The sequence below is a fragment of the Coregonus clupeaformis genome, chromosome 35 (assembly GCF_020615455.1).
Source record: "Coregonus clupeaformis isolate EN_2021a chromosome 35, ASM2061545v1, whole genome shotgun sequence".
Lineage (NCBI taxonomy): Eukaryota > Metazoa > Chordata > Actinopteri > Salmoniformes > Salmonidae > Coregonus > Coregonus clupeaformis.
Window position 1 is genome coordinate 5,451,298 of NC_059226.1, and position 17,236 is coordinate 5,468,533.

General features: G+C 42.5%; 1 protein-coding gene across 2 annotated transcripts in view; it reads left to right on the plus strand.

The window, feature by feature from the left end:
• The window catches only part of LOC121551408 (syntaxin-1A), a 33,746-nt gene that overhangs the window by 6,386 nt on the left and 10,124 nt on the right, over window positions 1–17,236 (plus strand). For both annotated transcript variants that reach the window (XM_041864047.1, XM_041864049.2), the window contains exons 2-6: window positions 7,277–7,354; window positions 11,011–11,110; window positions 13,512–13,586; window positions 15,643–15,716; window positions 15,875–15,983. In XM_041864047.1, coding sequence (XP_041719981.1) covers window positions 7,277–7,354; window positions 11,011–11,110; window positions 13,512–13,586; window positions 15,643–15,716; window positions 15,875–15,983 — 436 coding nt within the window. The remainder of the gene's footprint in view (window positions 1–7,276; window positions 7,355–11,010; window positions 11,111–13,511; window positions 13,587–15,642; window positions 15,717–15,874; window positions 15,984–17,236) is intronic.

Here is a 17,236-nt window from a genome sequence, read left to right on the forward strand (position 1 = left end):
ATACAATGTGATTTTCTGGATTTTTGTTTTAGATTCCGTCTCTCACAGTTGAAGTGTACCTATGATAAAAATTACAGACCTCTACATGCTTTGTAAGTAGGAAAACCTGCAAAATCGGCAGTGTATCAAATACTTGTTCTCCCCACTGTACATTATCAAGCATTTCACACGTTATCCAGATACCGACTGTTAGCACTTGGTGGTCTTTAGCAGCTTCCCACCAGAATTGGCTTTAGGTGAGGCAGATTAACCTGTAGCCATATTACTTCAACAGTATGTAACATGAGATCCTCTCTAATCTTCGCAGGAATGTGGTTCTGAACATAAACAGCAACACCTCCACCGTGCTTCTACACCTGCATTACTAGCTGTTTGGGGTTTTAGGCTGGGTTTCTGTACAGCACTTCGAGATATTAGCTGATGTAAGAAGGGCTATATAAAATAAAATTGATTGATTGATTGATTGGCATTTCTATCTTTTCTGTAAATGTTATAACCTTGTATTGCTACCACTGTATTAATGTGGGCTATTTTGAGCACTTTTCTTCTGGGATGCTTACTTGTTTTTATTGCTTTACTGGGAAGCTTAGCAGCAGTAGATGTGCTCATGTTCTTTATGTAAGTGCAGGGTGAGCTGCACACAGTGGACTGCCTCCTCGGGCACACCGGCTCAGTGCTAACAGTATAAATCTGGTTCTTAGGCACATTATTACTGCACACAATAGCTGTAGGATCAGCAGTGGCATTCAGGGCAGTTAGAGGGACATAAATTAGGTTACTTATGTTGTGACTACTGACGCCCCTGATGTAATGTACATTTGCTGAAGCATTTTGACAACTCTGCGTCACAATGGTAATGATTAGCTGACCTCGGCTTGGATCATTGCTAAGTCATTATCTCAACGCCACCTTATAATGCTGTGAAAGGATCCAGGAACCCAAATTATTTGGGTAGATCCCATCCTCCTTATAAAACGTGTTTTGTTTCCAAAAGGTATCGAAATTGTCAACAATAGTTACACCCATTGAGCTGCAATTATCACGTAGCCAGATGTTCGATGAGCAGGTGTCCACATACTTTTGGTCATGCAGTGTATGACTGCCCAGTCATTGTTAAACCTCTACATTAAGTTCAAATCCATTTCAGGCTTCACAGATTGCTGCTATTAAAAAAGCAATTTCACACTGGAACGTCATGCTGCGGTGGCTATTAAACACCACGACAGACAGCATGACTGGAGGGTGATATTTCCTCTCATATTCAGTGCAAGGGTGAGTTGCAGTCACTGTCCAATGTTCTGTGGTGCTGAACTTCAACATTTTGGGATTCTGATTCCGTCACTGTCCATGGTGCTGACATATCAGCTATTAGATTGATTTGTTTACATCAGGCGTTCTACATGTGACAAAGTCAGCACAATACATTTTTCAGACATCAAAAGTGGTCTAATGGTGAGATGAATCCACTTCCTAAGCCACTTGTTGAGTAGATCCAGCTACACCTCAGTCCCTAATTAGTTTCATCATCCCATGTCTAATTTAATCTTTACTCAATGTGCATGGATTCTGGCGACAGCTATGAATTTAATTAGCTGTTTTTGAGACCATAGGAAGCCAATGGAATTGGGCATAGATGGTTTTGTGTATTCAGATCCTGTAGTCCGCCAACGGGGCTGTGCCTTATTAACACCTGTGCCATGTCCTGCATGCATCTGACTGGAGATGGGGTCTGAGAAAAAACCCGGTGGCGGTGTGGAATCATCACACAGGCATTTGAGTCAAAAAGTGTACGGGCATGAGTGGACATGTTGGTTTGTATGTTGTGCAATAGGGCTGGGAATTGCCAGGGACCTCACAATACGATATTATCACGATACGATATATATTGCAACTTGATACTGGGATTTTATTGCGATTCGATGTTCCAAATATATTGCTCACAATATGTCTGCTGCAGAGGGACAAGAGAGAGCCATGAGAAAACACATTTTGATCAGTCAAGGGAAAAAAATGCTGAAAACAAATTGACTCCCTATTTAAAAAGAAGATGGAGAACAAGCTATGAAGGAAAAATACTGGAGTTTTGCTGCAGGTACAGCCAACTTGCGTAAAAATTATATCCCAATATGTAACTGTATAGATCCCCCCCCATCACTATTGTCCAATGGTTATAGTGCCATACCAATGATATTCTTAGTTGTTTGCGATCTTGGTGTATTCTCAGAGATGTATCATGTCTGTTAGTGTTGAATTGTGTATTCACTGGTGCCCATTATGAAAACCTCTAGAGGCTGTACTTCTCGAGGGCCTCTCATTGATTGTAGAACAGCCACAGCATAAAGCAATGGGATTGTCCAAACTGCCCATGGCCAGTACTTGGTTGGTATATAATGCTTACATGTTGTCTGGATAATATCTTTACTTTTTAGTCAGCTATGACACTTCAGTAATGTTATTGATGGTTCCATTTGACCACTTGACATATTATGTAACACTTGCCAGTGACAGCATTGACGACTCTCTCTCTCTGATGAGTGTGATGATGAGTGTGCTGCTAGTGCAGATGGAGCTGGAGTTAAAGAGTGAGTCGGCAGACCGGCGGTCGTGAGAAGGCATGTCCTCCCTCACCAGAGAAGGGGGGTCTGGAGTGGTCCCCCTTCTTTCTCTCTCTTGTGTGAGAGGAGGGTGGGTGTGTGGGTGAGAGGAGGATGTTTGTGTGTGTGTACATGTGCTGACATGTGTTTGAGTGTAAGTTTGTGTGTATTTCTTTGTGGTGTGGAACGTGTAGGCTAATGGAGATAATGTGGTGTCAGTGTGGGCTGATGGCTGTAATGACTATGGTGTAGCAGCATGGAGCCGGGAACCATTGTCTCCCTTCCTGTGCCCTCCCACAGCCCATGTGTAGGAGCAGGATGAGTGTGTGACGGTGAAAACGCTCCCCCACTACTTCCATGGGGACTATTAGGTTCATCATCATCCTCCACCTCTCTGGTTGTCAACTCTCAAGTGTCCTATAATTTTTTTTATTGTGGAACAAAGAATCGCATCTGTGCTTTACTAGTACTCAGACCTTGATTACATTTTGAAGATTTTATTATGAAATGCAAATAGTTACATTAGCCTTATTAGTTTGTTACTGTAATGAGTAAAGTCTAAATCCAACATGCTTCTAGATAAGCATGGTTTACAATGGCATCAATAGCATTTTTCTGCAAATTGCATTTTGCCCCAAGTATATTTAGATCCTATTTGCTGGATATCTTTGGAATGATATAATTGGATCTATCTTCCTCTGGTTTCCTGCTTGTTCACTAGCCTTGATGTCTTGATGCTACTACAGGCGTCTCGAATCCTGGCATGCCAGGCTAGCTTTAAGGCGATATTCATGCAGGCTAATTTCACTCTGAGGCTGGCTAATACTTCTCAATAGAGGCCAAAGGTAAGTGGGAATGGGTGATCAGTGGATATCTGTATGGGTAGAAAAATATATTGCCTGATTCAAGCTGTTGAGGCAGCAAAGGCTCTTGTGTTGATAAATTAGCATTTCCCACCCATGTATACCAACATCGTCATTGATCCGTGTGTCTTCAATCACAAGGGCCTGACTGAGTATGTATGCAACATGTCATACTGTGCATTTGGAAAGTATTCAGACCCCTTGACATTTTCCACATTTTGTTACGTTACAGCCTTATTCTAAAATTGATGATTTTTGTTTTTTTCCTCATCAATCAACACACAATACCCATAATGACAAAGCAAAAACAGGTTGTTCATTTTTTTTTTTTTCAAATGTATATAAAACGTAAATATCACATTTACATAAGTATTCAGACCCTTTACTCAGTACTTTGTTGAAGCACCTTTGGCAGCGATTACAGCCTCAAGTCTTCTTGGGTATGACGCTACAAGCTTAGCACACTTGTATTTGGGGAGTTTCTCCCATTCTTCTCTGCAGATCCTCTCAAGCTCTGTCAGGTTGGATGGGGAGCGTCGCTGCACAGCTATTTTCAGGTCTCTTCAGAGATGTTCGATCGGGTTCAAGTCCGGGCTCTGGCTGAGCCACTCAAGGACATTCAGAGACTTGTCCAGAAGCCACTCCTGCATTGTCTTGGCTGTGTGCTTAGGGTCGTTGTCCTGTTGGAAGGTGAACCTTCGCCCCAGTCTGAGGTCCTGAGCACTCTGGAGCAGGTTTTCATCAAGGATCTCTCTGTACTTTGCTCCGTTCATCTTTCCCTCGATCCTGACTAGTCTCCCAGTCCCAGCTGCTGAAAAATATACCCACAGCATGATGCTGCCACCACTATGCTTCACCGTAGGGATGGTGCCAGGTTTCCTCCAGACGTGATGCTTGGCATTCAGGCCAAAGAGTTAAATCTTGGTTTCATCAGAACAGAGAATCTTGTTTCTCATGGTCTGAGAGTCTTTAGGTGCCTTTTGGCAAACTCTAAGCGGGCTGTCATGTGCCTTTTACTGAGTTTGGAAGAGTCTAGGAAGAGTCTTGGTGGTTCCAAACTTCTTCCATTTAAGAATGATGGAGGCCACTGTATTGAATTTACCACAGGTGGACTCCAATCAAGTTGTAGAAACATCTCAAGGATGATCAATGGAAACAGGATGCACCTGAGCTCAATTTCGAGTCTCATAGCAAAGGGTCTGAATACTTATGTAAATAAGGTATTTCTGTTTTTTATTTTAAATACATTTGCAAACATAATTTTTAAAAAAACTGTTTTCGCTTAGTAATTATGGGGTATTGTGTGTAGATTGATGAGGATTTTTATTTGTTTAATCAATTTTAGAATAAGGCTGTAACGGAACAAAATGTAGAAAAAGGGAAGGGGTCTGAATACTTTCCGAATGCACTGTATGTGTAGTGTACTATTGAAATCTAAACATAATAGGAAATCTAAACATCACTTTCTTAATTTGAGCTTGTATAGAGCAATTTATAATGAACCGAGGGCACATCTTCCATATGTCCTACTAATTCAAACACTATGTTGTCACTGTCACTTGTCCACTCAAGCTTAATATTGTTGTCATCTATCGCCCACCAGGTGCACTTGGAGAGTTCCTCAATGAGCTTGACAGCTTGATAAGCTCATTTCCTGATGGCTGCTCTTACCAGGTGACGTGGAGAAGATTGGTGTCTGCACCACGTGCTCTCACTACTGGTGTCCCCTAAGGCTCGGTTCTAGGCCCTCTCCTCTTCTCTCTATACACCAGTCACTCAGCTCCGTCATATCCTCACATGTTCTCTCCTATCATTGCTATGCGGAAGACGCTCAACTACTTTTCTCCTTCCCCACCTTCTGTCACCCAGGTGGCGAAACGCATCTCTGCGTGCCTGGCAGACATCTCAACTTGGATGTCGGCCCACCACCTCAAGCTCAACCTCAACAAGACGGGGCTGCTCTTCCTCCCGGGAAAGGCCTGACCGCTCCATGACCTCTCCACCACGGTTGACAACTCCACAGTGTCCCCTTCCCAGAGTGCAAAGAACCTTGTCGTGACCCTGGACAACACCCTGTTGTTCTCCGCAAAGATGGTTCAGGCTCTCTCATAGTTCATGCAGGTTCATGCTCTACAACATCCGTAGAGTACGACCTTACCTCACACAGGATTCGGCGCAGGTCCTAATCCAGGCACTTGTCATCTCCCGTCTGGACTACTGCAACTCGCTGTTGGCAGGGCTCCCTGCTTGTGCCATCAAACCCCTGCAACTTCTCATGCAACTAACCCTAACCTTCCCGAGTTCTCGCATGTCACCCTGCTCCTCCGAACACTCCACTGGCTTCCAGTTGAAGGTCGCATCCACCGCAAGACCATGGTGCTTGCCTACGGAGCTGCAAGGGGAACTGCCCCTCCCTACCTTCAGGCTATGTTCAAACCCTACACCCCAACCTGAGTACTCCGTTCTGCCACCCCCTGAGGCTAGGACAGCGGAGTCCTTGCCCATTTTCCAAAAATGTCTGAAACCCTACCTCTTCAAAGAGTATCTTAAGTAATCCCACATCCTTTCGTGAACTAACACTCACACTTGACTTTTTCCCTCCTTACTAGCACTGACTTTGCTGATAGCTACTTTATTGAGGAAAAATGTACTTACTATAACTGAGATATGTGGTTTGTCCACCTAGCTATCTTAGAGATGCACTATGCAGAAATCGCTCAGCCCAAACATTATAATAGTTAGCCTAATTTCAGTTTATGTGACAAAACAAGCAAGTATAGTGTAGAGAATCATTGTACCATCTAAACCGCTGTGAAATATATTTTCCATAACCAAAAATATTGTATTTTCAGCTGTTTGAAGCTGGTGTACAAAACCCAAAGTAAAAGACGAAAAATCTGAACTTAAGCACAAAAACAACAAAAAAGGGGGATACCTAGTCAGTTGTACAACTGAATGCATTCAACAGAAATGTGTCTTCCGCATTTAACCCAACCCCTCTGAATCAGAGAGGTGCGGGGGGCTGCCTTAATTGACATCCACGTCATCGGCGCCCGGGGAACAGTGGGTTAACTGCCCTGCTCAGGGGCAGAACGACAGATGTTTACCTTGGGGATTCGATCCAGCTACCTTTCAGTGACTGGCCCAAAGCTCCTAGCCGCCAGGCTACCTGCCGCCCCTAGAACAGATCTACCACTTTTCAATTAGAATGACCGATCAATAACTCACATTTCTATGTGAAGTTTGTCAGGTAGCCCAAAAAGTTACATATTGCATCTTTAAGATGAATGCACTAACTGTATGTCGCTCTAGATAAGATGAATAAACTGTAAATGTAGGAGATGTGACAGAGACAGCATACAGGGGAGGTGAACCCTGACCCTGTGCCCACATCCTGAACCTCTCCAAGGACCCCCTCTGGTAGAGGAATTAAACATTAATGCTTTTTAGGATTCATTGCATCTACCCCCAGCTGCCAAGGCCTCTGTGATAACGATAGCACTTCCTTCACGATTCCCCTGGAGAGAGCTTTCCTTCCCTGATTTCGCCTTCTTTTTGAGGATCAATCATATCCTGTGTCATCACAGGTGAATTTTTCTCTGGCTGTGAATAATTATTTTGCTTTGTTGTTGACATTATATTAGCTGGTAGGGTTGCACTAGGCATGTCAAATGTGGAAATTGCCAGTAAATGTTTTATTCGGTTTTCAGGTTCTTTGCAGATGGTCTTCGATGCTTTTTAGATGCATTTTTTTATATCCACATTTGAAAATGTATTAATTTCTGCTCTGTTAATATTGCCATGTCTATTTACCTTTAGGGGAAGGAGACTGAGGAAGAAGATGATGTGGCAGTCAACATGGAAAAAGATCGATTTATGGATGAGTTCTTTGTACAGGTAAGCCCCAGATGTGTGTGTGTGTGTGTGTGTGTGTGTGTGTGTGTGTGTGTGTGTGTGTGTGTGCTATGTGAGCGACGGGTGCTCTGTGTATGTACACCACTGAGATGTACACAAACTCTATACACAGGCACTGCACAGGACAACTAAATTCTGAGGTCCATTAAATTATTCAAAACATTGTAGTCCCGTGTAGCTCAGTTGGTAGAGCATGGCGCTTGCAACGCCAGGGTTGTGGGTTCGATTCCCACGGGGGACCAGTTGGGGGAAAAACATGTATGCACTCACTAACTGTAAGTCGCTCTGGATAAGAGCGTCTACTAAATGACTATAATGTAAATGTTTAACAAAGTGCCTTTTATATCTCTGCTGAAATACTTGTAATTTAGCTAAGAGGTCCCATTAGCGTCATCTAAAGTTGCAAACAAGAAACCTGTATTTGAGGTTAAATAACAATGTGCTGAAGCAACGTTTGGCTTGCCTTCCTCTCCCACCATTTGCATCTTACTCTTTTACACAGTTTTAATCCTAACACAGACAGCAGCCGACTGTTGGCCAGATCTGGTTTGTTGGTGCAACATATATGGCTTAGTGCTGGCACAGAAACTTGTCATATGGTCCAGATTTGGTACGAATGTGGGATATGCGCACTAGGGGAGAGTTGGCACTTTGCTTATGGGCAGGTCTAGCTTTTTCACAGCGAACATCTGGTTAATGTATGGCAACCAGACCTGGCCTACTTGTGGACCATAATTTCATGTGGTAACTGGGCCAAAAGGTAAGTGGTTATCTTCTAGATGTGGACCATATTTGGGCCAGAAAACAAAACCCACCAGCAGCATTTACACAAATATAGGCTAGCTCCTTTAGCATTGGTTTCCGTGGACAGGAGAAGGCCACGGAAAGTTCAGCCTAGGGCAGCACAATTAATCAAATTCACATCGAAATCGCAGAATTTACATGTGCAATATCCATATCGCAAGAGATCCATATCGCATGCAATATTTTGAAACACATCTCAGCCGTGTAACATCCGTTTTTATAGTTTTCTCCTCTTGTGGCTGCTTCCCACACACACCAAGCCCCGCCCCCTGTCACTCAAGCAGCGCAGTTCCTCCTCCTCACTGTTAGATTCAATATAAATTTGCATGCTGTTCTGTTGGGTCATATGCAGTCAACCGATTGTTCCAAACAAGAATGATGCTGCTTTCCAGTTTGCGTCTTAATATACACTGTAAGTCATTATATTTCTATGATTCCAACACTTCACTCAAGTGTTTTGATCTATATCGCGCTTCAAATAACAATATTTGGTAAAGAAATCGCTATTCGATTTTTTTTGCCCATATCGTGCAGCCCTAGTTCAGTAAGTGGTGCTGACTCTGAGTTGAGGATGTCTACTGCAATTCATCTGGAGTTGATCCAGTTTCTAACACTAGCTACTTCCATAATAGAACAGGCCCTTGATATGCGTGAAGCAGCGGGGTTGCCCTGTTCGTGCTCAGCTTTTGAGCTCTGAAGTCAATAGATCTCACTGTAGGCAATGTCTTGCGCTCCCAATTACAGATGTTCAAGCCCCTGCGTCATTACTTCAGACACGTCTTCCGCGAGCTGCCCTCTCCCACAGTAAGGGATCAGTCATCAAAGAGCCCATGCCGTGTCTAGATACACATCAAAATTAAGCCATCAAACATACACTACCGTTCAAAAGTTTGGGGTCACTTAGAAATGTCCTTGTTTTCGAAAGAAAATCACATTAAATAGTACCCGCAAAACACCAGTTTCAACGTCAACAGGATGCTGACCTAGGCAGAGTTGCAAAGAAAAGATTAAGATGGGCAGTCTGAGATATGGCTTTTTCTTTGCAACTCTGCCTAGAAGGTCAGCATCCCGTAGTCGCGTCTTCACTGTTGACGTTGAGACTGGTGTTTTGCGGGTACTATTTAATGAAGCTGCCAGTTGAGGAACTGTGAGGCACTTGTTTCTCAAACTAGACACTCTAATGTATTTGTCCTCTTGCTCAGTTGTGCACCGGGGCCTCCCACTCCTCTTTCTATTCTGGTTAGAGCCAGTTTGCGCTGTTCTGTGAAGGGAGTAGTACACAGCGTTGTACGAGATCTTCAGTTTCTTGGCAATTTCTCGCATGGAATAGCCTTCATTTCTCAGCACAAGAATAGACTGATGAGTTTCAGAAGAAAGTTCTTTGTTTCTGGACATTTTGAGCCTGTAATCGAACCCACAATTGCTGATGCTCCAGATACTCAACTATTCCCAAGATGGCCAGTTTTATTGCTTCTTTAATCAGCACAACAGTTTTCAGCTGTGCTAACATAATTGCAAAAGGGTTTTCTAGTGATCAATTTGCCTTTTAAAATGATAAACTTGGATTAGCAAACACAACGTGCCATTGGAACACAGGACTGATTGATGGTTGCTGATAATGGGCCTCTGTACGTCTATGTAGATATTCCATTAAAAATCTGCCGTTTCCAGCTACAATAGCCATTTACAACATTAACAATGTCTACACTGTATTTCTGATCAATTTGATGTTATTTTAATGGACAATAAAAGACCCCAAACTTTTGAACGGTAGTGTATGCCTCTATGGTGCTATCTAAGGACCGACCATAGAGATGAGCTATCTGTGTTTGACATTAGCATGGTACATGCAGTACTGTACTGAACCTGCTGATTTCATTAATTTATCATCCAATCCCTTACCCTCCGACTGGCTTATTCAAACCTCCCCCTCACCTCTCCTATGATGCAACACTTCCTATATTCCCAAGACAATGCATTCTTAATCAACTTACCTGATCAAATAAAGGTGGATAAATAAATAAATAAATTGAATTTAGCTCTAAATACACCTTATTCCACAGAGACTGTGATGGTATAATAACTTAAATCCCCTCTGCTCTCGCACTTGTCTCTCTCTATGACTCATTGAAGTCTTCCTGGCATTGTCTCCCTCTACTTTAACAGGCGTTTTCCCATCAGGCTGCCCACATGCAGTGTCTGAGCTCTCGAACAGCACACTTAAATACTACACCCTGCTGAGCTGTAGAGTAGCACCATACTCAGCTGAGAATCTCCCTAGCTACCAGGCACTGTGCAGCGTCTGTAGTGGTGGAATATAAACATTGACGTAACCAACATCTCTGTCTCTCTCCTCCAGGAGTGATATTTAGACCAGCTCCCTATAGACACACTGCACGCTGATGACATCACTGAGCCTATAACAAAGTGTGGTGTGCTGTGATAGGGCTGATAGATAGAAGGGGAGTTGGAATGGAATGGGCCCAATACTGTTTGACGTATTTATGACTGTTATATTGGGCTAAGGGCTTCGCTGTATACTAAGCAGCATATCTACACAGAAGAGACTGCATGGCCTACATCAAGTGAATAGTTCTATGTTTGCTTGCCTGTTTTGATTAGGCAATTGGCCTCTAACATGCTAACAGATTTTTTGTCTCCCCAAATCTGAGTGATGATATAACACATTTGTACAAACAGAAATCATATTAAGTATAGATGTTATGTTTTTTTTAATGGGCTTCTTTCTGGGTTCTACATCATTACCTGGTCTGCTTGTGGATGGCCTCCTCAAGTGGGCTTGTTGTATAATGTCTCCCTCTCTGTTGTACCAGGTGGAGGAGATCCGAGGCTTCATCGAGGAGCTCTCAGAGAAGGTGGAGGAGGTGAAGAGACAACACAGCGCCATCTTGGCCGCCCCCAATCCTGACGAAAGTAAGGCTCTCTTCTCTACTCTTCCTCCCTGGATGAAAGGATGAGCGATAGAACAAGGGAGAGGGAAAGGGTAGGTGGTAGGTCATGAAATGAGTTGGGAGAGATGTTTGTGAAATGGTATCACCTCTATCTGCCTCCTACACACACACATACTCACAAACACAGTCATAGGTAGTGCATGTCACCTCTGAACCTCACTCTTTCATTACAGCCTAGTTATAAATCAAGAGTTAATATCTGTTGAGCCCACATGCTACAATAGCAAGCCCAATGTTACTCTCAAACCGCAATGTATTCTTCTCACACCCCTACTGTTTTCTTATCAGTGATAGCAGCACAGGTAGTGTGTGAAAAGGAGAGGAGACTCTGAAACAATGGTTGTTCAACTCTTCAAACAAGTTCAGGAATTTAAGAATTTACTTGTTGAATTGAAGTGGAGAAAAGCCCATTATGTGAATGGACTGAATGGAGTTCAAATGCATTGACCCCAGCCCTGGCATGAGGACTTTGGTGTTGTTGATGTGGAAGGTCACTCACTCCCTGGAGAGACGTGTGTGACCCTCATCTCATCCTCGTTCACTGAACAATACAGGCCATGACCCCAAGAGGGGGTTTGAATTCACACCACACTTACTTTCAGTATGCAAGTTAGTGAGTCAGTGTGCCACATCTTCATTTTAATTAGTGTTTAAATATCCTTCTGTTTTATTTGGAAGTGATAATATAGTAATTTAATTGCATTGTATACAATAATACATGTAGTCATGCTTGGCTGCATTTGGCACCCCAAAAATGCTCCTATTTTTTATCAATCAAAAACTATTCAACATGGCCAATTAATTAAGAGATTTCTCTAATAAGCACTCATCTCCAATGCATTCTGATTGGCCAGACAGGTCTGGCCTTGCAGAGAGGTTCATTTAAGGCTTGAGAAGAACCACATGGCTTAAGACGCTGATGGAAAAAGAAACCCTCCATTTGCATCTGATTTATATTCATCGACAGATACAGACAAGTCATGTGAAATATATGAATATATTCGAATTATAGACTACTCCCGTGGGGCAATTTTCCCTTGGGTTGCATTTGGAGAGCGATGCAATGTTCCATCTCCCATTAAGTCTTATTAAATTAATATTGGTGTAATTACCAAAGCACTTTAGCTAGCATAGCGTAGGGAAGTGTCTGTGTGTTGAATTCACAGTGACACTCATGACATTTCACTGAAGTACAGAGAGAAATGCTTTAATTTGTTGATCTGTTTTGCTGTCATTAGAGGAGAAGTGGAGTAAAATAAATATATAACATTATTTTTTTGAGGGGAAACAATCTCAATAAAAACTAATCGAAACTGTAGAAATGATAATGGACCTACATTTATAGTTTCTTCACCTGACCAGCTTGCTAACAGTAATCAAAAAAAATTCTAGACAGTCAGGGAGCATCGAAAATTCCAAAAGTGATGGATAGCGGACTATGTTTTTCTAATTTTCACAGAGAGGAAATGCAACCAATTTTAAGTGTGGCCCGTGGGGCAAAATGAGTTTGACACCCCTGCCCTGATCGATAGGGCAGTTACTACCCTAGCGCTACACCTAGAGAGAAGCATGGGACCTGTTATTTGATGAAATGACGATTTAGGCGCGATTTCTTCCAACCTATTGTCTCATCATGTCATTGGATGTATCTAAGCCTTAACACGTCTATGTGCTCCGAGGTCCCTGTCAAAGTAGAAGAAGAACCCTGCATCATTAATGCAGGTTAGAGAAGACCTTTGCCCCCATTAATGTGCTGCCGACAGTGACACACACAAGCTCGTCATCATCTGCAACAGATGAACTTGACCTCCGTGTTTTGTCACACACTCAGCCTACCCTCGTTGTCAGGGTCACAGCAGGCAGAAATGAGTTGTCAGTGCTGGGGCTGGAACAACACTGCTGCTGCATTCTGATGCATGATTAGCGAGAAGAGCCAGGGTTAGGGTTAATGTTCCTCACACATACCATAACAGAGACTGGCTGTCTTACCCACTTGTTTTGACTGTTGAGACCTAGCCCAAAACCGTATGTGGGGCTTAGAAGTAGGGTGAAATTACCATATCTCTGTGTGGGTGGTGTGGTCTGTGCAGCCCACTGAGAAGATGACTGATGCTGGGAGCTGGCTGATGTGGGACAGGAACTAGGTCATCACCACCAAAGCATCCCTGATCTTCCATTTGATGTATTCTTTTGGTTTATTTAGGAATCTTTTACCCCTCTCGGGAAGATGTTTCAGTAGTATTAAAGCTTTTCAGCATCTGGTGATATGGCTGGGGGTCTTTTGATGTTATTTTCTTCTTTGCTGGAAGAATCAGAAACAAACTCACATTCAAATGTGTTTTTTTAAAACTTTCTATCAACAGAAACTAAGGCAGAGCTGGAGCAGCTGATGACAGACATAAAGAAGTTTGCAAACAAAGTGCGCTCCAAGTTAAAAAGTATGTCGCAAACACACAACCATTGGTCTCTGTCTTTCACTCCCCTCTCGATGCTAAATCATGTGATTACCTGATCATTCTACCTTTACTGTGACACAAGCTTTGGCCAGATTATCTTAAAAAACTAATCCAGGGCCTTGTTTCCCAGTTGTGATGTAACTTTTGCATTATGATGATTGTACCAGATGCATCGTTATTTACGAGCCAACTTTTAAAGTGTTACCCAAACAAGCATGTAGAGAGAACGTTAATTCGCTAAGTGCGTCGTTAGACCATGTGTCGATACTGATAGGATCGAAAGAAAAGCAGCGCTGCCCTCGGATCAGCTTTCTCCATTCAAATCTTACCTTAATATTATAATTATTCCTGTATTGTGTGGCTTTAATATTGTATTTCTTAAAGCTGTCAAGATGTTTATGTATTTGAGCCTATCCAAAGACGATTTTGTTGAGCTCAGACAATTTTCTTTGATGTGTAAATTATCAGACTATTCGTTTCACTTCTTGAAAACATTGAAATAAACGCAATGAACTTGTGGGCCTAATGTAGGCAAAGGCTGGTCACTATTTCGCCCAGCACTGGGCGCGAACTTACGAGGCTCGGAGCACGCTGCTCAGACCAGTGCACAACGGCAGTTCATATTCACAATGCTCTAGCATGCACTAAGAATACTATGAATACTGATGATACATAGGCATGTCGTTTTTAATTCTTTTGTTTTAAGCCTCCCCAAACCATAGCCCTAACCTTAACCACTCTGAACTAATGCCTAAACTCTTAACCTTTAAATTGTTTCTGTTTTAACCTTGTAACCACGCGGAATTAACCCTTTAACCACGTGGAATTAATGCGTCAAAAATAGACATTCACAGAGAGGAAGAGAGAGGCCCAATTCGGTGGAAAATCTATCTCCCTCCAGCAAGTGGCGTGTTTTCGTTGTTTTGCCCACCAAGCAAGGAGTTTTTGTATGGAGGTCAATGAGAGTGTGTCGAATTTGGTCAACAAAAAAAAAGGAATGGCTAAATTGCTATGTGAGGTTTATTTGATCAAATATAAGTTTCGTGATGCTTAAGTTGTTACGAGTGTACTGATATAAGTAGGACGTGGCATCCCAACAACTTTGAGAAAAAACAATTTATATTTTAGTTGTGTCGAGATGGCTGTGCATATTCATGGCATGAAGCTAGTAGCATAGCATCTCCCTCCTTTGAATACAGACGGTTGACGTCAACAATTCTCATCGAATATTCAAAAAAAGATTACAATAATGAGATGTATCCACCAATCCAAAGAAACGATAGGCAGGAGCTAGACAGCCCGTCATGCCGCTTTGTGGACAACGACTCCCATTATTAGGGCGTGAGACGTATCTTGTCAGTATATCCATAATCTTTGACGTTCATCCATGAGTCAAAGGGCAGTGGGCCGGATTCGAACCCATGCCGACTCTGGCATATGTGTGCCAGGGTCAGTGGCTGTAACTCCTGGACCACACAGGTATTGATTCTGCCTATTGCTTGCCTTCAACATATAATAAAACAATTGATCTAAAACAACTGATTTTCCCTAAAGAAAAATACGTCTACCCCCTACAAATATGTAAATGTATTATAATCCACATAAGAATTCACAAGAGACACGATGTAGCCTGCATGTAGCCTACATAAAGTACAATGTGGGTACGGTACTGCATTGTATATACAAACACTGCTTCCAGCTGCGCCTTGGCGGCGATTCAACATATTTATTCAGACATTCAAATCATCCTGCTGCAAGATTATTATACTCCTGCGACGAAAGGGGTCAAATTAAGACGTAACAATGCATTTTGGCTGCTCTACGGGACTCGTAAATGTGCAAAGGTTTTTAAGAGCCACGTTACTAACGAAGTCTCTGCGAAACACCTTGTCTACTAAAGATACATCGTAAGAAGGTTCTAACGATGATATTAACGCTCTGAGAAACGAGGCCCAGGTTCTTCATTAATTAGACAATCTGAATAAATGGTACTGGTAATGGTAGATTAATTCTTCTTCTCGCTCTCTGTTCCCTACAGGCATTGAACAGTCCATAGAGCATGAGGAGGCTTTAAGCAGGTCGTCTGCAGATCTGAGGATACGTAAGACACAGGTGGGTTATGCTATATATAGCAAGGACTTTCAAATCTGAGTCTGTCGTTTTCAGGATTGGAGTTGTCATCCCTGCTGTACTGTATGTGTAACTCTAGTCTAGTGAATGGTGGAAAACTCTTGATGGACAGTGTAACATCCTGCATCATTCCCTACCAGCATTCCACGTTGTCTCGGAAGTTTGTGGAGGTGATGTCAGAGTATAATGCCACGCAGTCGGACTACCGGGAACGCTGCAAGGGCCGCATCCAAAGACAACTGGAGATTAGTGAGTATGCTCTGTGTGTGTGTGTGTGTGTGTGTGTTCCTGATATTCGCTTATCAGGAATTGTGATACGGTATTGTGCATGTTGGGCATGATAGCTTTACAGAGTACATAGTTACACACCGCACGAATGGGTTGATTTTGTTTTGGTTTTATTTCCCCGTTCCCAATTTTGTTTGTCTATTTTTAACACTGTTTCCCCAAAGCATTTATTTTATGCATTCTTAATATTGGCTGGGATTCCTAATGTTTGGTTGAGGTGTAGGTGTGTATGCTAATTTATTAGCATATATTTATGTTGAATGCATCTGTTCACTTGCATAATTCAAGGACGCGTTTCATGAGTAATGGAAGGCAGGTGGATCATGTAAACTTTAGGGCTGTGTAGTCAACTTTGGCCGACAATGTCATTCCAATCTTCTATTTTAATATCCTTTTAAAAATTAATTTATCCTCTCACTCATGCAGTTTAGACTGCGTTTAATAAACCTTGAAGCGATCATTGAAACAGTTTTCCGGTTTTCTCTGGAGGTGTGTGTGTTGCACTGTAATTTCAGCTCCAGATGACGGTAGTGAGGAGATAACACCCATAGGGGTTTATTGAGCAGAATATAATATAAACATTGAAGTCACTCAGGCTGGAAGCAAATGACATGAGGCAGAATGGGGAAAGATTGACTCTGAAATGATTAGAGATGTAGAGACAAGCTCCTCTTGGGTTCTCCAACAAGTTTCACTATTGGAGAAGTGTGGGGATACCAAAATAGCCTCTTGTGGTTAGATGATTCTTCTCTCTTTTTCTTGGGCCTTGGTCCTACACCTAAAACTCTTACATTAGCATCATGGTGTAATGGCTTATGCTTTTTGACACTGTACATGAATGTGTATTGACATTTACAACTTCATATGAATCCAACTGTCAAAATGTGTTTGTTCATTTGTCTCAAGAAGTCATGCAATTGCTAGCCTGTGTTTCAAGCCTGCTCCTGGAAAAAATATGACATCATTTTAATTCAGTTTAGTTGACCATCTCAAACAAGGAATATGTAGATAGCTATCAAAGGGACTCCCCCTCAAAACTTGAGGTTGATTAAACAGGCATGTGTGACAGCTTCTGTGACTACCCTGTCTAAATCCCCAGCCTTCCACAAGATGTGTGTGTTTGTGTGTGTGTGTGTCCCAGGTGAGCTGCAGGTGTGTTGCAGCCAGGAAGTGCTAGCAGCGCTGAGTCAATATTGAACCAGGCGGAGCAGCAC